This window comes from Homarus americanus, unplaced genomic scaffold (genome assembly GCF_018991925.1).
Source record: "Homarus americanus isolate GMGI-L3 unplaced genomic scaffold, GMGI_Hamer_2.0 scaffold17266, whole genome shotgun sequence".
Classification (NCBI taxonomy): Eukaryota; Metazoa; Arthropoda; class Malacostraca; order Decapoda; family Nephropidae; genus Homarus; species Homarus americanus.
Genome location: NW_024752587.1, coordinates 228,636 through 251,136, shown reverse-complemented (window position 1 = coordinate 251,136; position 22,501 = coordinate 228,636). Strand labels below are relative to the sequence as shown.

The 22,501-nt window shown below is 39.3% G+C and overlaps 1 protein-coding gene across 4 annotated transcripts in view; it reads right to left on the bottom strand.

Annotated features, from left to right (window-relative positions):
* The window catches only part of LOC121855140 (titin-like), a 94,181-nt gene that overhangs the window by 42,625 nt on the left and 29,055 nt on the right, over window positions 1–22,501 (bottom strand). For all 4 annotated transcript variants that reach the window (XM_042350006.1, XM_042350004.1, XM_042350007.1 and 1 more), the window contains exons 28-30: window positions 22,210–22,403; window positions 21,483–21,749; window positions 13,078–13,276 (exon numbers count right to left, since the gene is read on the bottom strand). In XM_042350006.1, the coding sequence (XP_042205940.1) occupies window positions 13,078–13,276; window positions 21,483–21,749; window positions 22,210–22,403 (660 nt within the window). The remainder of the gene's footprint in view (window positions 1–13,077; window positions 13,277–21,482; window positions 21,750–22,209; window positions 22,404–22,501) is intronic.

Below are 22,501 nucleotides of genomic sequence, written 5' to 3'. Positions count from 1 at the left end.
ACGGGATACGAGTACATAATAAAGTCTATGTACGTTTACCTAATAGGCTCGTTGTTCCTGAGACTGGTATAAATATTGTCATTAATCCCACGTTTGTTGTGGCTTGAGTCTTCCTTCTCCACAGTTATCGGCTTCTGTGTTTCATCATGTGTTATTATCTTTTCTCTTATGTCTTTCTCAACCACATTATTCTCTCTCTCTCTCTCTCTCTCTCTCTCTCTCTCTCTCTCTCTACTTCTTCCCTTCACTACATCTCCTCCACTTCTCGTCGCATCTCTAATATTAACTCAATTATTCAAAATGAACAAATAACAATGAACAAATGGGTGACTTTTTAAATACCATATTAACAACCCCTCGTGTACGATAACTTAACCCTTTATGTAAGGTGGCTATCGTATTACAAAGGATAAACACTCCTTACCCTTGAGTACGATAACTTATAATAATACAATAGTTACCTAGTGTACCGAGGATGGCCGGCCCAATGGCCAACTAGGCGTGAATTTATTAAAGGTGTAGAAGCTGTCGTCAACACAACAACCACACCCTAAGCTAACGAGCTGCATGACCCAGTGTCAAAGAGTAGTCCGAGAAGGCCGGACAACTCGCCAACTGCACTGGCTAACCGTTACCTCGGAATACGATTCGCAAATCGATTAACATCCAGGTCCCCAATTACTGCTGGGTAGACAGAGGCAAATGGCATGAAGAAACTTGCCTATAGTTTCACCCTGCCCGGGGATCGAACCCGGGTCAGCTCGCTTGCGAGGAGAGATGCTCACCAATACACCACAGTACAAAGCTTAAACAATATTAATCCCTTGAGTACAATAACTTAACCCTTTGTTGTAAGATGGCTATCGTCGTACTATACAAGGGTTAAACAGAATCATCGTAATCCAAGAATTAACCACGGTAGTCAAGGGATTAAGTCACAGTACTCAAGGGATTTAGTCACCGTACTCAAGGGATTTAGTCACAGTACTCAAGGGATTTAGTCACCGTACTCAAGGGATTTAGTCACAGTACTCAAGGGATTTAGTCACCGTACTCAAGGGATTTAGTCACCGTACTCTTAAGTGTTTCCCCCGACTCTTGACAAGGCCCACTAACGCCTGATACAATGTTCCCCTCACTGGCCAACACTAACGCCTGATACAATGTTCCCCTCACTGGCCAACACTAACGCCTGATACAATGTTCCCCTCACTGGCCAACACTAACGCCTGATACAATGTTCCCCTCACTGGCCAACACTAACGCCTGATACAATGTTCCCCTCACTGGCCCTTATAACGCCTGATACAATGTTCCCCTCACTGGCCAACACTAACGCCTGATACAATGTTCCCCCTCACTGGCCACCACTAACGCCTGATACAATGTTCCCCTCACTGGCCAACACTAACGCCTGATACAATGTTCCCCTCACTGGCCACCACTAACGCCTGATACAATGTTCCCCTCACTGGCCACCACTAACGCCTGATACAATGTTCCCCTCACTGGCCACCACTAACGCCTGATACAATGTTCCCCTCACTGGCCAACACTAACGCCTGATACAATGTTCCCCTCACTGGCCAACACTAACGCCTGATACAATGTTCCCCTCACTGGCCACCACACCTCGTGAACGCAAGACAAACATTAAAACACATCCTATAATTGGCCAGGTACGTTTTCAATGAAGGCAGAGCTGGAGTGAGTCTGCCAAGGTGTAAAGTGACGCCTTTTACCCTGGGGGGGATCTGTTAGCTATAAATATGTCTGGAAAATTAAACAACAGGGTTTTTTTTTCTTTCTTTCAACAGATGACGTGTAAACAGAAGGGAGGAGAAGGAGGGCGACCAGCACACCAGTGAGGGAGGGTGGAGAGGGTGTGTATTTCTGGGTGTAGGAGCAGACGGGTATGTGTGGGTGTGTGTCAGACCGGGTGTGGTGGTATGCATGTGTGAGCGTGGAAAAATAAGTTACAAAGGGATGGAAAACACAGAGACGGGCGGGGCGGGGAGAGTGCATGAATACCTCACACTTAACTGGCCAAGTCGAATCTGGTCGACTGGCGTAATGCTGACACACACCTTATTTCTTCTCTTTCCACGGAAGCAGGAAAGGCTGACATGTGTGTGTATGTGTGTGTGTGTGTGTGTGTGTGTGTGTGTGTGTGTAGGTAATTTTATTAATATTTGAACAACTTGACGAATTGCTGAAGTAAGAAAGACAAAAAATCACCAATATATTACATACAATATCTCCGTTCACTTGCATCTCCTTTACAATTTATAACAATATTTTTTCAAGACTACATTATCAAACTCAACAGGTTTCCCGCCCTCGCTGTGATGGACGTGTAAATAAAAGGGGGAGAGATGCTCGTCTCCGTCCGCCTATTTGAAGACGGTCTGGCCTCTCTGTCTCGGGTCTTCTGGCGTATACAATATAGTCATCATTATTTCTTTACCTTCCTCGTTTAAAGGTAAGACTAATTACTGAACATTTCTCTATAATTAACAGTGAGTATTACGTCATTAGCTTAGCTCTACTGACGCACACACACAGACAAGGACAATGCTGCTGTTGTAATACAAGAATTCACAAGATCTTCACTAAAATCTTTCTGGCATTGTGTGTGTGTCTGTATATGTGTGTGTGTGTGTGTGTGTGTGTGTGTGTGTGTGTGTGTGTGTGTGTGTGTCCATTTTTCTGAGACACCCTGTATACTACCTGACAGTTAAGTCTTGCCATCCAGTTATAATAGACTGTTAACTGTACACACTTAATGATCAACAGTACCATTATGTCACAGCTTAAAATAGTACCATGATGAACGGAAAAAAAACAATCAGAAAAAAAAACACAGGAAACAATAACAATTTACATAAACACCATTAACAAATAAAGTAAATAAAACCAAAATTCATAAGCAGTTTCAGCGGTTGGGTTGGGTTGGGTTGGGTTAGGTTGGGTTGGGTTGGGTTGGGTTTGGGTTGGGTTGCGCTGGGTTGGGTTTTGAATGTTTTCTTTGTGCATTAAAAATTTCAACGATCAGAAAAGTAAAAAAATTTCGACATGTTCAAAAAAAAATAGAAATAAAATAAAATAACTAAACTGTCACCTTTTTTTTTCTGTGACTTTCTTCCTACATTCGTCTGCATCAACCAGTACAGGTTACTTCACTACCACGTAACACTGTTCTAAAAAAAATGACTTTAAACCCTGTCGAGGCCACCATCCTGCGCGACGACCAGAGGAAAAAGAGTTCGTAGTTATCGCTTGCCAAACCTCACTAAATAAAATGTGTGTGTGTGTGTATGTGTAATAATAATAATAATAATAATAATTAACGGTTTATTGAAAGAGCATGGCAGCCGGAAGGCTGAAAATATACAATTACATAATTGGGGAATGGGTCTCTTGATTTACAAATGATGTACAAGTAACATAATATGACATATAATAATTAGGTGTTGCTAATTTTTACAATGGTTGGGACTGGGCTGTTCTTGTAGCAATCAGTTCGTGCTCGTATGGGCTGGTGTGTGGCCAGGACAGTAGCTTGGGGCAATGCAGGTGTGCTCCATCCTTCAGGTTACGTCAGGTGAAGCTGTGAGGTCAGGTTAGGTCAGATCCAGTCACAATCAGTATTGCTGTGTTTTTGAGCTTTTCCTTCGAGTTGAAATTGCCACTTTTCTATATCACTTGTGGGTTAATCGTCAATCTTTGCACTGTACTGTTGGTGTGAGGTTGTTGATATATCCAGATGGGAAGGAGGAGATGGGGAAGGGGAGAGCCAAGGTATTGTAGTAGCATGACTCTCCAGCTTCGAGTATCACTGTGGGACCCCTGTTGCACCTCCTCCACAATGCTCACACACACATATTGTACTTAAACCGTCCAGAGAGATTAAATACGTTAAACCATAATCAGTCAAAAGGTCACAGAGTCTTGAGTCTTTAATATTGGTTTTAAGGAAGTCTTGGAATCTCTGAGAAGACTACGGCCATGGAGGAGGAATATGTATGTGTGAGACTTGAAAGAAAAAACTACAATAGGCTTGGCTAGACTACACACCGTCGACTAAATATACACCGATGTTATTTCCGCGGTGATCTGTAGTCAAGCGTAGTGTCTCTCCTCGCGCTGCCACACTCTCTCGGCCCACGTGGAGAAGTATACGGTCACACAGGGACGGGTGTGGCAGCACTAGGAGGCATCTACCACACGCTACACCTCTGGTATGTATCAGTTAGTTAAGTCATGGGTCGTGTAGGAGATTGGCTGTGTGCCCACCAGCCTGTGGCATTACTCCCTCACACCTGTCTGGGGGTAACCTGACTCAGCCTCCTCCACGCCCCCTACCACCTCCTAACGTCCCCTTCACCTTTCCGTTCCCCCTACCACCTCTCCGTTCCCCCTACCACCTCTCCGTTCCCCCTACCACCTCTCCGTTCCCCCTACCACCTCTCCGTTCCCCCCACCACCTCTCCGTTCCCCCTACCACCTCTCCCCGTCCTTAACCATCACCGCGCCTTCTACCACACCTCCCCCACCCGCCGCTCACAAGCCCAGCGAGGTGATGCCAAACATGACACGTCCACCACCACCACCACACTGACCGTCTCCCTGCCAATACCCGTAATGCCTTCACCATCACCACCACACCACAATTCAGTCACGTTAACTACCACCACCACCAGTCACCACCACGTTAACTACCACTATCACCAGTCACCACCACGTTAACTACCACCATCACCGTCACCACCACGTTAACTACCACTATCACCAGTCAACACCACGTTAACTACCACCATCACCAGTTACCACCACGTTAACTACCATCACCAGTCAACACCACATTAACTACCACTATCACCAGTCACCACCACGTTAACTACCACCATAATCACAAAAGCTGACCTCAAAAGTTAAACACACCTGCGGAAAAACTTCGTAACCTAACCTAACCTAACCTAATTTAATCCAACATAACCTAACCTGAACTGACCGAATCTGTACAGTCAGCCATAGCTAAACTTTGACCTGACCTGACCTGACCTTACCTTGCCTTACCTTACCTAACCTAACTAACTAACCCTAACTGGCATTAATGTTAGAAATAAGGCAAACTTGAGTATTGGGTTATATGTCTAGAAGTGTAAGTAATAAAATTTTTGAAGGTCTTATTACAACTATATCTTGTGCTAGTCAGGCCGCACGATTATGCTGTTCGGTTCTGGTGCCGCGCTAATATAGAATGGATATCAATTCACTGGAGTCGGTGCAGCAGTGGCAAAAATGATTCCGGGACTTAGAAGCCTTCATATCAAGATAGATTAAAAGAAACTAAACTTGCATTCCCTAGAGGCGAGGTGCGGGGAGATATGATAGAGAAGTATTTAAGTGAATTTGAAAGGAATCAACAAAGGCGACCTGAATAAGAGTTTCTTATAATATCCGAGCAGGATAGGACTCGGAGCAACGGATTTAAGTTGGATAAGTTTAGGTTTAGGAGGGAGATAGGAAGAAACTGGTTCACAAATAGGGTGGTGGGCGAGTGGAACAAGCAGCAAGTGGAACGCTGGAAAGTTTTAAAAGGAGGCTAGATGCATGAAGAGTGGTAGTAACTCTGGACAGTAGCTGCCATGCACTAGCCAACCGGCCTATTGCAAACTCCTTATTTTCTTATGTTCTTATAATGGAATAGTGTTTAGCCCCCACATACACACAAACACCAAACCTACACACACACACGTTCATGATACCTCTCACGTACATCCTGTTGGCTCCTGTATACAGTATGACGTCAAGCTAATGTTGTAATAAAACACCTAATAATAATAATAATAATAATAATATAATACTTTACATATAATATTAATACATAGTAATTTCATCTTGTCAACGAGTATTAGAGAAAGATTTGTTAATATACAATTTGTGATGACTTATATAATTACTAACCTAGAACAGTATATTATATGATATTTTACATTGTAGAGTGGCGCAGGTGTGTGTGTGTGTGTGTGTGTGTGTGTGTGTGTGTGTGTAGATTATACAGTACAGTATTAGGTTAAGTTAGGTGAGCGTGTTTAATCTTCAGGTTGAATTAGCTGGGGTGTGTAATCGTTTGGTGGTTGTTAAGGTAAATTCTCTGTACTAATGACTGTACTATCGTATACTTTAGTTACGTCAAAAAGGTTAAGTTAAATGTTTATTATATTTCTGCGTCGGAGATACCGGGACCACTGACTGCTAGAACTTGTGAGAACGATCCCAGACTGTGGCGTGTATGTTCTCTGTTCACGAGGGCAAGGAGAGAGAGAGAGAGAGAGAGAGAGAGAGAGAGAGAGAGAGAGAGAGAGAGAGAGCCTTATGCTTGTGTTCCACTTTATACAACAACCAAGTGTTACAGTCATACCTCCAGTAAGGAGGCTGCCTCAGTAATAATTATTTCTCACAAATAGTTATACGTATTTCTTAACAAGTAACAAACGCAGAAATTATGACAGGTGTCGTTAAATCTCTTCACCGAGGCGACGCGTTTCTCTACCTAAGACTGAAGATATTTGACACAGGACGAAATATAGTGATATGATTATATGGTATTGAGAACAAAAAGAGACAAAGTAGTTCCACAGCGTTAGTTCGTGTCATAAATGAGTTCTGGCAAGTAGAAATTATTTATGTACAAGATAAAAGTGAAAAAGAGCCAACAGTGTCCAGGGTTTATGCTAAAGTTCTCCCACATCTCGGAGACGCTAGGTCTATACAGTATACTGTAGACTATACTCGTTATCTTATTCCTTTACATAATTTTCGCCACTTGTCAGCTTACTAGCCATACAGGCGGTTGGTCTATCCTGTGTTTGTACAGGAGGAAACCGGAGGCCGGGAAACCTCTGATGTTTGGTAATACCACACTATGTAACACCTTTCTCACGTGTGTCCCGGCCAAGCAGGAGTCGAACCCTGGACATGATTTGAAAGAAACGCGCGTTCCCGCTGTACCAACAACCCTTATTTTTCACCTTCCGGTAAAATAAATGTACGTCTTTGAATGAGAGGTTTCAGGTGTACATGTATATCAAGATGCAATATAGTTGACTTATTTTAGTCTAAACTATACTCAGGGCCGGGCTGGCCCGGCCGGCTATGTGCGGCTGCACAGGGCCCCCATCACATAGAGCAGGGGTTCTCAACCAGGGGGGAATTTCCCCCCTCTGGTTTTCAGGGGGAACTGATACTAATATGGAAAAAATAAAGGATTTTCAGTATTATATGCATATTATTTGGAATGCACTTTTTGAGGCAGACAATCTTGGAAAGGAGGGGGGAATGACATTCTGACATATGGTGAAAGGGGTGCATGGGGCAAACAAGGTTGAGAACCACTGACATAGAGGGATCCCCTCCCGAATACAATATATTTGTTTAGTGGGATTCTTATTTCAATTCAGAGGTGGTGTGGCGTGCGCATCTCAAACGTGCAGGCAGTGCGTTTCGGCCATCTGGCGCCAGTAAATCTGAGCTTTGGCCGTTTGTTTATAAAAACCTGACAAATGACACTGTTATATATTTTATCAAGATGATATTCTCAGAAAATCAATAATATACTATATGTGGGTGAGGGATTGGACACGATGGGAGGGTTGTCTAAGGAATGGGGCCCAAACCATTTTCTTGCACTGGGCCCCTTAGAAGCTAGAGTCGGCACTGCTGTACTTTTATTGAGTCTTGTTCTGCCTCAAGCGTCATGTGAATAACTTGCTTCGTAAATATGACTCCTCGAGCGTGGTGTGGCGGGCAGCACGTCCTTCATGACACTCACTTATTAGTTCCACTGGCAGTTGGGGTCAGCCAAATGTTCCACCTCATAATGAGATCCACCCTCGCTTCGGCACCAGTTACTCACTCCACATAATGAGTCGTTGTTAACCTTAGTTAAATCAACTTACTGTTTACCAGTACTGACACAATGTCAACTTATATGACAACTGTACTGAATATTGTATCTATCAACCAAGCTATCAAGCTATCTATTTATCCACCTACCTATCTATCCAATGTCTATTTATCCACCTACCTATTTATGTATCCATCTATCTATCACCTACCTACACATTTACGGTAATTGGAGATAGTCTACTAACCCCTTGTGTACAGGGTCCCCTCTGTGATGGCGTCGTCGTAGTGAAGAGGTTAATGGACACTACCGTAGAACTATTTAATAAGTGTATGAGGTAGTGTTGGCTACTTTCCCAGCCTGTGGTCTACGTCACGGTTAAGCTCGTGTGTGTGTGTGTGTGTGTGTGACAGTTCTGACCTTCAGCTACCCTATTGCTGCTGCCGGGGGAAGGGGGGGTGGCGTAATATTAGGGATTAAGGACAGGTTGTTACACGTCACCAAGGAATATACTTACATTATCATAAGAATGTTTATGGATGAATCCAATGAATTTCAAAATGAACACCGAGACCCCTCTTGCCTCGGTAAGGTGGTCAATATCCTTCGTCTGTTGTGACTTATTGTCTTCCACAAAATTGTAAATATGCTTTTTCTGATTGTGTACCAAACCTTTAAATCTTAACCTCCCCTTGTCTGGCCATACTAGGAGGCACACTAAGCTAAGTCCTTTTTTAGTTGAATGTTGTGCAAAACAACTATATGTGACCTTAACCTGTATAGAAAGGGTAACCGTAGTATACCAGACACAAGCAAGTAAACACGGTATACTAATAAGGGCACAACCCCACGGTCTGTTATACATGATATTCACGTCTTCAATACTCGCTGGACTGTTTACAAAATATTGAATTTGCCGTCGCTTCAGTGACTTCCTTAATATAATGTACACCTTCTGGGCCTCTGGCGAGATGCTTCCTACCCTGCCAAGGAAACATCACCAGCACATACTACCCATATCGTGGTGCAGTTTTGGCGTCAAGCACATGATGTTGGCAGCATGATGAGCCTGGCGCTGTCTTGGCACCATCCCCCCTAGTGAGCTGGTTGTGGCCGTCACGTGGGAGGTTTAGTCAGAAACAAGGCAGTGAGGAGATAACACTCTTTCATTACTAACACCCAAGCTAACACCTCCCTCCATCATGATCTGATATCAAAGACATTGGTTCAGTGGTCGTGAACTCGGGAATTGCTAAGTACAAAAAAAATCTTACCCTAAGCCAAATAGGCCTGTTTTCAACAGTACCAACTATTCTGGAAGGTTCCATATTTATTATGATGGATACTACAGTCAGCTGCATTGAAGAAATCCCGCGGAAGGACTTGCTGATCCCACAGATCCGCCTTAAGATAATACATCTCAACCTGGATGAACGTGGGAGGAGCCTCACCCCTCCTCTCCCCAGTGAGGGCAGTGTGGTGCAGCGGTACGTGCGACAGCCACTGCCCAGGAAGCATCTACATCAGTTAAAGAGCTATGGACACCTTCTGAGTGACCCTCACCACTACCAAGGAGTCGGGAGTAATGGTTGCCCTAGGAAGAAACAATCTAATGGAGCACTGCCTTCACAAAATTCTCTGGCAGATGACAGCACTTACAGCCGAAACGTTGGTTCCCACAGTGAGGAAAATGGCAATAAATACCCTCTTGAAGATGAATCTGTTTATGTCATTTTCATGAAAGGAATGAACAACTTCCAGTGCATCGATAAAGATAAGATACTGAGTACCATCGTCCAGCTAGTAAACAATCATGCAGTATCTGTCGCAACAAAAGAATATTCAATCTTTAACAAACAAAGAGGTTTATCTCCTAAGTCCACCCTAAACCACTTTTTGGTACAGAGTGCACTTCTTGTTCTGAACGAGCTTGTAGACGAGGGAGTGTTAGATATCTCCCGACGGGACGTGGCACAACTGGGTCAGTGCATCACCTTCTCCCTATACTTTCACAAGACCCTCCAGCAGCTGGGGAGGAGCGCATGGCACAGTGCTTGGCACAGTGCCTTCTCCCAGATCATCAGAGATGCCTGGATGAGTTTTGGCTGCCTTGGTGCTGTGTTTATCATTTCTGCCATGAGACAGTGACCAAGGAGGGACATGTTGATGCCTCACTCCTTGGGAAGGGAGCTAGAGCTGGCCTCACTACTCCTCAGGACAAAGACACTAGTGCAACTGACTCATTCCGTAAGCCTGAGAAGTTCAATGGATTAATTTTGGGGGCCAGGAAAGTGCTGTTAATTCATTCCTTAAGCCCCAGAACTTGTTTTAACTTCTTTTATGGACCAGTTATTGCTTATCAGTTATCTCTGGCCACAATACTGTACTTTGGGTGGTTATTAGTATGGTGTGCCGATCAACTTTCAAATGTTATTATATATTGAAGTGACAAACTCGTAGTGGCTATCATATACTGTACGGTACTACAAATAATGAACTTGCAATCGTCGGAATCTTAAACAAATTCAAACATGGGAACATAAGGAAATCATAAAAAATACCGACGACTGAATTAGTGTTACTGTATTATGATGAGAAGTTTAAGTGACTACAGAATATTCTAACATGAAAACTGGCAGTGTTTATCAACCATTACTGCAATGAGCAGAAACTACTCCCACAAGCAGACTTAAAACGTTTATCAGATAACAGCAAGAATCTCCGTGTGCTGTTTATTATACAACCTTTCAACTCTAAAATATGTTTCGACTACTGTACGTATACAGTACACGTACTGTACTGTATCAAGTTTCTGAGTGGCTGGGCCAGAAGAGTCATGACAACATAAAGAAGGACCAGACGTACTACTGTACTGTGCTTTCTCTCTACTGTATCTGTAGGTAAGATTTGTCATATGAAGTTATGGCAAATTCATAGAATATATTTTTGATAAGTTGTAACTTTTATCTGTAGTGTCATGAACCTAATATGTATCATTAGCAAATAATGTTGTGTAAGCCGAGGACAAACCTCAAGTGAATATTTCATGTACTTTAATTCAGCATTACAACTGTGTTAAATTATTGATTTGTATATTATCTTCTAAACCTTAAATAAATAAACAATATCTAAATAAGTGATGTTCATATACCTTCATGGATGCCCTAAATACAAAACTGTCATACTTATACAGCTGGACACTTTTAGTCTCTTTTTGGTGTCACACAATAACCCACTTCAGTTCTGCCAAGAGCATCCACACCTTAATGTCTGCCAGCAGCTAGTGGATGACTGCGGTATATTTGTAAACATGAACCAGTGTCAACCATCATGAACTATTTATATCTCTTTTGTTATTTTGTGGTAACCAGTTGTGTCTGAGAGGGAGGTACTACAGCATAAGCAGAAAATGGGATATACGTATATTACAATCATCACTTATGTGACTGATAAAAATGGGTGACTATTGTACAGTACGTACTAAAAAAAAAAATAGATTGTTGATCTAATAATGGTAAATTATTATCAACTGGCATTGCTGTTTAAGTGTTTAACTAAATAAAAATACCTGTATACAGTTTGAAGGTTTCTAACAAACTTTACAATACCAGTATATGGAACAAAACTGATCAAGGAGAGCCTCCCTGGCCTCCATCTTATATCTTTTACTTTTATTTTTATTTCCTTCACCACCGATCGGATCCTCAGCCGCTTGGATGGTTGGTCACGCCTCTATTACACAATGTTGGCGAGTACAGTACTGGGCATGCACTGGCTCCTGAATGTATCTATCTCTTTATCTTCTTTTATCTTATACTGAACCTCAAAATATGTAAAACATAAAGTATGATACAAAACATTCAAGTTCAAATATGATAACATCTTAATAAGCAATTTGACATTTTCACATTAGAAGGACATCTCAAGTGTGACAATATACTGTTCTGAACTCGTATATAACTGATTATCTCTATCAAAAATAGCATAACAATTAACATCTCATTACTTGCAAACATTTCCACAGGTTCTTCAGTCATGTTAACATCCACCTCAATTGTCTTATGACATTGTTCAAATCCTAAATTCAACTTTCAGTCGGTAAAGTAAAAAAAAAAAAAAAGCAGTGTTCTGCTTTTACATTCCAAAAAATACCCAGGATGTTTTTTGTTCTGTTTTTATTTCCACCACTTTGATTCTCAGCAATTCAGGTGGACAGTTTGTTATTTTGTCAAGCACAACCTTCATTGTCCAGTGTTAAAACAGAACCAAGATGGAGTACAGTATCCGGAGAAACCTGCAGTGTTAGGTACGGTGACACTGGATAACATCCTTTTCACGTCTGAGCTAGGAAATGAACCTGCAACACAGTAGTGAGAGGCAAGCGCACTACTATACTATACTGCTATACCAATGAATACCTCAAGTTTGGTAATCTCTTAACAAGTATGTCACCTCTGGTTATGCAAGTTATGCAAGTTCATCTTTTTTGCTTTCTTATAAGACCTTTTCTGCTGAATTACTGGATGGCCAAAACCAACATTAAAGACAGACACCCTTCATAAGGTGTCATTTAATCACTCTTACTACTGCAACAAATATGTCCTGCTACTATCTTCACTTCCCACACAAAGGCCCAAAGACATCTACTGTATGTGGTTTACCCCAGAAACTTCACACAACCCAGCTATAACCATCAGCATCATGTCCCTCTCCATAAACCACTGACTCCTGGTTTCTGGTCATCAACACAAACATTTTCAGAGGAAATTTATGAAAACTTACCTTGAAAGAACTCCTCCATTACTATTGATACTTGTCAAAATGTGTGATACAGGTATTTAGAATTTTATGCACGTATTATAAGTGTTTTAAATTTAATTTTCTTTATCTATACAAGATGTTTCTCTTCATGAGAATTACGTCCAGAATTTAGAATATTTCTGTCAATGTTTTATGCCTCGTGTTTAAAATAAAATGATTCTACCTTTAATTGTATCCTCTTTCAATACCAATGGCCAGGTAATATCTCATGTTAGAAATTAAATAAATTACAAACCACATGTACTGGTATAAATTCAATTCTATGTTTTCTTATGCTGTACAGTATATACTTCAAAAGGATGCCACTGTCACAAGAGTGGAGAACTGTGTTGGTGGGTACTTACCAATAACTTCCAATGTGGCAGCAGACACAGCCTTCCCCACACTGTTTTCTGCAATGATAGCGACTCTTCCCGCCTGCATCATGGAGGTGGTGGGCAGCTCTAAGGTATGGGTGTTCCTGCTGCTCCCCATCACGTACTGCATGTGACCACGCAGGTATTCCTGGCCAGTGATGCGGCAGTCATTTAGCGTCCAATGTACCTGAAAGCGATTAAAATAAATTTTTAACACACGTGCAAGAAATTCAAACTTACTTCATCATATCTGAATATCATCCCCTTGACTAAGCTTCCTTATTTCAAGAGCATGTAGAGTTCAACTGTGTGTTAGGTACAGTAGCAGGATTAAATGGCTTATGTAGTATAAACCATTACATACACCAGATAAACTAGTTTCTGTCAGTAATGAAGTGCATTTATAGTTGTTAAGATTTGAGATTAACTAATGTTGAGTAATTATTTTTCTATAATAGAATAAAGAAATACAGCACTGTACAGTATTAGGTCTCAGGAGCAATATTAACCGATGCAGATATTTCAGAGTACAGTAGGTCGATTTTGCTCATGGTTGGAGTACCTGGCCAAGTAACATTTCCTGGGAAGTGTATACCTGGGCATATTCTGGTCTAGACCAATTCATACTCTAGGTGTAAGTTGATATAGGCTGAATACTACCCCAGGACTGATTCTACCCTAGGGTCTTATATACCTTTAACCTAACATAATTAATACCACCCTAACTTAACCTAAACCTTCAAGGATGAACTGGCTTAGATTTATAATGTGCCACGTATAAAGAGGTCAGAGTATAATCTGGTTCACCACACTGCATCATAACAAAAGCCCAAGAATCAGATACTCTACAGTATGTAGTTTTCACTGCATGGCAGAAAATATAGATCTTCATTTCTTGCCTCAACTTTATGAATTACAAAACCTTTGAACATACATTTAAATATATATAAACTGTACTGTATATAAAATGTTCATAAATGGAAACCTATGGTGTATAAGACCACACACTCACACATGACAATACGAGATGCTTTTTTTTTCCATTTGTGTGTATGTGTTGATGTATGGAGCACCTTTTTATTAAGATGATAAGAAGTTATTTCTGTATGTCCATTTTCATAATAAATTTATTCTTTATTTTTTATAGATGCAATATGACTTACAAGGGTCAGAGTGACAACAAAATTCACAGATAAAGTAACAGTGTGAGTGTAAATATTTTCATACTCATTACCAATACATTATAGAAGTCAAATTATCTAAAGAGGCAACTTTCTCTCTCACTTGTGATTTCCAGTTTCAACTTTTACATCATCAGTGTTCTCGTATTGTATTACCACAACTGAAGATAAAACAACTAAAAACCTGTTATATTCACTTTGGTACAACAGCAACTGGTTCATAAATCCAATTTTTAATGTCTTCCTCAGCCAACCTCAGTCTTTTATTCTCTTACTACTGTACTATACTATGCTGTGATGTACTGTACTGTACATTCCTCAATATATTAACTCTTAGCTACACAATCAATATTGTTTTAGTAGTTGTAAATTGTGTTCAATAACTGCAAGACAACATTAATTAAATGCCAGGCATCTGTAGTGACCTTCAAGTGCACTGTTACTCACAACAATATAATGTCATATACAAAATGCAACAAGACTCCTGGTGAGATGACCAATTCATCCTTGAGGTCAAAAAAGGGTTGTTGCCTGCTGTCATTTCACATTTAAGATATTATACCAAAGGAATCACAAACCAAAAATGATGAAAATCTAAATAGAAATGAAGCTGCCTTGCCAAAAGGTTTATGTTTACAGAAAAACATATGAAGACAATGAATACCTTTCCATCACCTAGGCTTCATTATTAGCATGATGAAGGGAACAAATTGTTATCCACATGTACGAGTAATTACCTTTTATTCCCTTCTACTGAACTTCTGATGAACCAAGTGTGCCAAGACGATACAATACAGTATACTGTACAGTACGTACTGTATACATTCACACATCCTCAAATTATATCAACTAGCATTAAGAATCAGAACCAGAACTGGAGTACTGTACTGTATATTTCACCCTTCTAACACAAATAAACATTCTCAGTGCTATTGATTCACTCATATCAAAATAGATTTCATATGAGCAACAATTATCACTAATTATATGGAAATTAAGCACCTATATTAAGCCATGAATTTCTACACCAAGGAAACCAGAGGAAAATAAATTTCAAATGGAATACTTCTAGGAATAACCTACAAAATAGTTGGTTTGTGATCAATTGTCCCTGTAACATGGTAATACATGATCATGTTGGGGAAATATGTGACGCTACCAGTAGCAGTAGAGTGTGAGAGACTCAACCCCATTTATCTAATATCAAAAGTACAAAAGGAATTAACTTCTGCTGTTGTCTATCATATTAGATGTTCTGTCAAGACCTTGGACTTAGCAAACTTTTCTTGTCTGGTGAATGTCATCCTATAAAACTTTAGAAGTACTGTACACTGTATACAAGTACTATAATAAAGAATGGCTGGAAAGGTAATGTGACTACCTCTCACAACTGTGTCCCAGGTTTGATCCCTGACCAGGTCAGATGTGAGAAAGGTGACCCTACCAAACATTGCAGGTTTCCTCTGGGTACTCGATTTCCTTCTGTACTATCACATGACAATGAAGGTCATAACAAAGACCAGAGTGACCTCCTAAATGGTTTACAATCTGATGAGTCGTAAAATTGATAAATCAACAATATAAAAATAAAGTACTGTATCATAAGTAAAGTGCTAGGGAAGCTCCTGTGTTGTGTTTGGCTCTGGAAACAGTCCACCTTGATAGAGTGCTTCCTTTAGTAGATCTACCCACACCTTGGTACAGTACAGGTAGTGTTTAATACATCACAGCCAATTTGAAAACTATTTTAAAATCACAATTCACACAAACCCTGAACATTCTTTAATATCATTATATATCATTAATTAATATAATTTTACTGAAGGTAAAATATATATTCTGGAAATCATCTCCCAATGTGATTATATCGTAAGATCTATTCAATATGGCCATGAAATGAAATTAAGGTAAGAGGTGCACATTTTATTAATGTATTAGACACATTTCTAGCGCATAAATATCTACTTTTATTCAATTATTGACACAGTAGACAGTTTGTATCAGAGCAGTGGTGTTAACACTACAATGTACACAAGAGGCCTCACTCTTATGTGGTGTCAACCTTAAGGTATTGTTCTTCATATTCTTAATTACTTGCTTGTCTGGTCTCCTCAGTTTAGTAATTACGAGACTCTCTTTCCTATTCTCTAACAATGTTTCTTAAAGTAAATAATGTTAATCATTTCAATTCTGGTAAACTTTGTTAATGTGCAGAACAAAGCTTCATATGAACTTAAAAACTATTCATTCCTAAGTACAATTGCGGAAATTTGTTCCTACACCCCCTGTGGTAACCAGTGTCTCCAAACAGCAACGTCACAATAGTAGTATCACTATTTATGAATGAATGGGTATCGGTTGTGTAACGACGGATGTGATTGGTGGATAGATTTGCTAGCTCATATACTGTAGGTTTGCCACTTGGAGACACAGGTTACCACAGTGGGTGTAGAAACACATTTCCACAATTGTACAAATGAAGTACTGTAGTTAATATTCAACTATACAGTACAGTATATAATAGTTTGTCGTAAAGTAAGTTACAGAAACGTTTTGTACCAATACAGGTACTAAACTCTTATAAGAAAATGATAGGTTAAAAATTATTACCATCTTCTTTCATTACATTCTTAATCTTTCATTTTGTCACAATGGTAAAGTAACTAATGTTCAAGAGCATCTCAGTAAGACAACTGTCCATATGGTCCATCAATTACTTCAGTCCTTTTACTTTACATTAAGTCTCACTTCATCGCTCCTTTTATAGAACCTCCAATTACCGTTGCTTCTCTACAGACTCGCACCCTTGTTATATCTAAGGTTAATTTCAAGTTTCCCGTTAAGTCAAGTAAACTTTCTCCTCATTCATCTAAATCAAAATGTTATATTCTGCCTAAACTGTAATGTCTAGCATCAACCATTCAACCTGAACAATTGTAATAAAGTCCTACATGATCCTAACAACAGGAAGTAAGTATATGGCAAACTTACAGTATTCTAAATAGCTAGAAATGTTCAGTGATGGTAATAAATCATCAATGGCAAGAGTATCTAGTGAGTATTCTTTATGGTGTCTCCCACCACTCTGTAAAGTGGCAACACCAAAGTGATAAGAATAAACGTCACTCTAAGGTCTTGATATAATAATAACTATTAACTATATTGTACTCTGCTGACTTTTCTTCAATTATAACTTATCTTTCGCCAATAAACAGCAACACAGGCTGTATTATTTATTTTAACATACTGTACTTTGCTACACTCTTTATCCCAATGACTTCCAAACTCCTTGTTCTTTTTGTTGTGTTGTATTACTCTCCTCCTCTGGTCCCCAATATATGCTAGAGACTGTCAATTGATCGAAAATGTCCAAAGGAGGGTCACCAGACTGGTGCCTGCACTATGGAACCTCAGTTATCCAGAGATTAGAATGCCTATAACTGCCTAGCTTAAACTACAAATGGGCAAGGGGTGAACTAATTGAAGTGTATAAACATCTCAGAGGGCACTACTCAGTTGTGTGTACAAACCTGGAGCTGGCGAACGCCTGCCCCACAAGGGGTCACAGCTCAAGGTTGAAGAAGCCACAAGTCCAGAAAACTGTGAGGGCAAACTTTTTCAGTGAGAATTGTGAACTCCTGGAATAATCTGCATAACAGAGACTTGACCAACCGCCCATGTGGCTAACAAGCCGATCAGTGGCGAAGAGGATAAAAGTAAAGAAAGCAAAGTACAGTATAAATCAGTTCAGCTGCTTCCCCCCTTCAGTACGATGTCTTTTCCCGAGTTCTAGGATCTTCCCATTGAGTAAGATATCCTTACCCCTGAGTATGATGACTTAACCCATTCAATAGAAAATCCAATCCCTTATGTATGGTGTCTCATCCCTTCAAACATGATGGCTAATCCCCTCGAGTGCAATAGCACTGTACTGTACTCATGAGATTTTATCATCAGAGTCAAGGAGTTTAGATGCTGAAGCCAAAATATATCAATATGAGGCATGACATTAAACAGTCAAGTATTGGAGGGTGTGTAAGTTAACGCATGGCTCTACAGACTCCTAATTTAGAACCATCCTATCCCATTAAACTGAAAAAAATATATATATATATATATATATAGATATATATATATATATATATATATATATATATATATATATATATATATATATATATATATATATATATATATATATATATATATATATATATATATATATATATATATATATATATATATATATATATATATATATATCATTCTCATATTGTTCAAGTGCTGATTTCTGTTATGCTGAAAGACAAGATTATGTCCAAAAATGTCAAAAGCTCTTAGTCAAGTGTAAAGAAATTAATAAGAGTACTATGAGGCACACAATATACCAGATGGCAAGTTTGACCACAATGCTGACATATGGCAGAGACTTGGTCTTTGTTTTCTGTACTTTAGCTTGTCATGATGCTGTCAATTCTTATGAAAATACCTCTATTGGTACGTTCAATAGTTATCTTAAAAAAATAGATAATGTACATCCATTTACCCAAATGGGTGTATGAAAACAAAATGTATGATATACATTGCTAGTATTGACACCAGTCAGGAGTATTTTAAAGTAATGAAAAAATCCATGTCAAGACACGAACAATCTTAGTTAAGAACCCTAAACTATTATAAATTGATATGATACCACCAATATCATCAGAGCAACTCAACAAAACAGGTATGAACCCTAAGAAATATCACATCATACCAGCAACAAGAATAAGATTCATTATGTCATAATTAACTTTCATTTGTTGTCTCTTCAACACCCTTATAGTACATAACATAAATGAGATAATATCCTGCTTGTACTAAATGTGGTGTTTCCTGGTCCATACATTCTCCCTCTATGATGGCTCCTTGACCTCTTGTTGCATGGAGGCAAGTCTCAAACACCATATTGTGAGCAGTTTCTCCTGACAGAGTATTAAATGTCTGTTGCATTAATGATGGATTATCAAGATCAATGAAAGCAGCATGAGAAAATGGGAACACATACGCCCTGATAAACGCTTGACCGGCTTCAATAATTGTATCGAGTTTTTCAATTATTATCTTCTTTATTTCTATCTGCGAGAGACGTTCAACAGTCTTAATTATGAACAGCAGAGCCTTGCTTGGTGCTGAGGGATTATTACATTCTTGTGACTGCATCTCTATGGCTTCCTTCTGTTGGCTATTGTCAGCAAAATCAGTTAACAATTGGTTTGCACTTATAAAATTTTCAGTGTAAGGTGTGGAGGTCTTCAAGCTAGTAATGTCAATTTGAGACAGGAAATGTGAGTCAGTTGTTAAGTTAGGAGAGGATGCAGATATTTTTGATGGGGTCTGTAATACCTTTGTTAGCTCGCGAAGTTTTGCTAGACGAGCAGCTCGTCTTGCTCGTCTCTCAATTTCATACATATCTGTGTCATTTGTGATGAATGACAGTTCATCTTTAACGTGGACAGACTCGGAGCAAACAATGTTAATTTCCTTTCGCATATTATATCCTGCTTCTGAAGGATCTACTTTAAGAGATTCAATAAAGATATTATCTTCAATACTATTTGAGTCATTGCTGTCCTTAGACGTATCTTCAAAATCTGAAAAATAACTTTCTTCGGAAATTACAGACAGACTGCTGGGGCACCTCAGGTATTCTGAAACATGCTCTTGTACTGGGGTGTGAAATCGATTAACAGTGACTTCCATACTACCAGATATTTGTTCTATCTCTTTTCTACATTTCTTGTTAAGCTTATAAAGAGGAATTTCTTCATCAATTTCTGGTGGAGTTGTAATAATTCCCACAGTGGAGACATCTAAGGATAAGTCAACACTGGAAATATATGCATCTTTATATTTATCATTTATCGCAGAGATGATATTATTATTACACGAGTCAGTATATGCATCAAAGTCAGTTGGGCTCTCGATAATAGACTTTAATTCTCTTCCACATGTTTGTGTGGATTCAGTAGATATTCTTTTACTTCCCGTTAACTGTGGATCCAATTTTCCTTGTCTTTCCTTTATATCCTTTGAAGACAGTTTTAAAGAAGTGACAGAATTATTATTAAGATAATCAGATGATGTGAGACTTTCATCCGTTAAATTCCAGTTTATTTTATCCTCCTCCTCTGGGCTGTTCTTGGAAACTTTGGGAAAAACTAATAATTTATCTTCACTTGGGCTGCTTTTCCTTGAAGGTTCTTCTGAGGATGAAAATGTACAACTATTTCTCTTGGAAAGACCAGATCTTGGAGACTCAACTGTAGATTCTGAACCAGCAGTATTTGATGAGAAATTTCCTGAAAAATATCCAGATTCTAGATCTCCATCAGAACTTAAAGATGTGGATTTCCTGTTACTGTCAGTGTCAGTTTCAAAAGGAAAATATTGTTCATTCTTCTTATCAGGACTGTCGTCTTCTGGATTGGGTAATTTATCCTTAATCAGACTCCATAAATCAGCAAGTTTAATTGGTTGCAATGATTCACTTATCCCAGTGTCAAGGAAACAAGAAGGTTTCTGTACCTCCTCAGGTGTTGGGGTCAATGTACCACTCCCAGTACTTACGTCCACTTTGTCTGTTACATCTGCTGTAACGTCAGTTGACTCACAGTCAGATACAATTAGATTTGAATAATCTTCTGAAGTCATAATTGCAACATCATTAAATTTATGAAACTGATCAAATCCTGTTGAAGATTCTGGATTCTCAGAGTCGTCGAGAGAACCGTAAACAACAATGTTTTCCATCATGAAACGAGAGTATGTGTCAATATCTAGTATCTTCATGTTATGAAATGTAGATAAGTTACTGGTACTTTCATATTTATCACAACTTTTTACCTCCTCTTTTTGAGTTACTTGACTCTCCCTTGATTCATTTTCTTCTGAGAAAGGAAAACAACCCAACTGGCTGAATTTTGACATCATTTCAGCAAATTCACTTTTCCCTAATACATTCACACTACTGCATACACTACTTTCAATACCCAAGTCAATATCATCAAGATCTGATGCATCACCTGCATTTATTACAAGTTCATCAACTTCACCATTATTTACTTGGTTTAAATTACTCTTCTGCTCTGTTTCACCATCACCTCGTGAAAAAATATCTGAATTATCATTAATATTAGAAAATGTCTTCTTGCAAAAGTTACTATCACTCACCGTGGGCGTGGGCAGCCCCATAACCTCAGCTTCAAACTTGGCACTGCATCCACTTGTGACTGTGACATCAGTAATGAGTTTAGTGAAAACTGGAGGCTCCGTTTGTTCTGCCGGTGGGGGTGTGGGAAGACGTGGCTCAATGCTAAGGTACGCTACACACTTGGCTGTCCCTGCAGTGTTTGAGGCTACAATCTCATACTGACCAGTATGATCAAGGGTTGCAGCATGAATTGTTGCACTCACACTCCCATCAGAACTTTCATGAATCTGTAACAGAGAAAATTATTTCACCTTTACATCATCATGCTCATCTGTTACAGTACATATTCTCCAGTGAATGGTTCACCTGTCAAAAAGTTTCACAAAAGAAAATTATCAAACTAGTCACTGTAAAGGTAAAATATAAATCAGTATAATATACTACTCAGTACTTATCGTCTGTCACAGAGATAGGGATTGTGGTAAGTTAAATTGATAATTATTTAAAATAAATGCTGCATGGTGACTTATGATATAAGCAACTTCATGAAAATGACTTTTAAAAAGAGTCAAAGGTTATAGCTATAACCAACAAATTTTTTAACTCCAAACCTAACAATGGGATATTATGTGTAAAGATCCTGGAAACAAACTCAACAGTGGATTGGATCCAAAAATAAAGTTACTAAACGTTCAGGATTCATAAAACAGTTGTAATAAGTTTTACTTCATATTATGGCACAATTACCTGTAACTCATTGTCAGGAATCAGTGGCATGCCTTCCCTGAACCACGCAATTGTAGGTTTTGGCTGCCCTGTGACTGTGGCCCGCAGAGTGACAGGGTTACCCTCTGTGACATGATTGTCAGCCAGTAACAGGGAAAATCTGGGAGCCACTGCAGGAGGTTCTGGTGCTGGAGGTGGAGTAAGTTCTGGGACAGCTGAGGGTAAAAATTATTATTTGTATGGTAAAGTAACTAAAGTTCCAAAGTTCTTAAACATGAAAGTATTAACATTTTGCACTAATATAATTTTCACT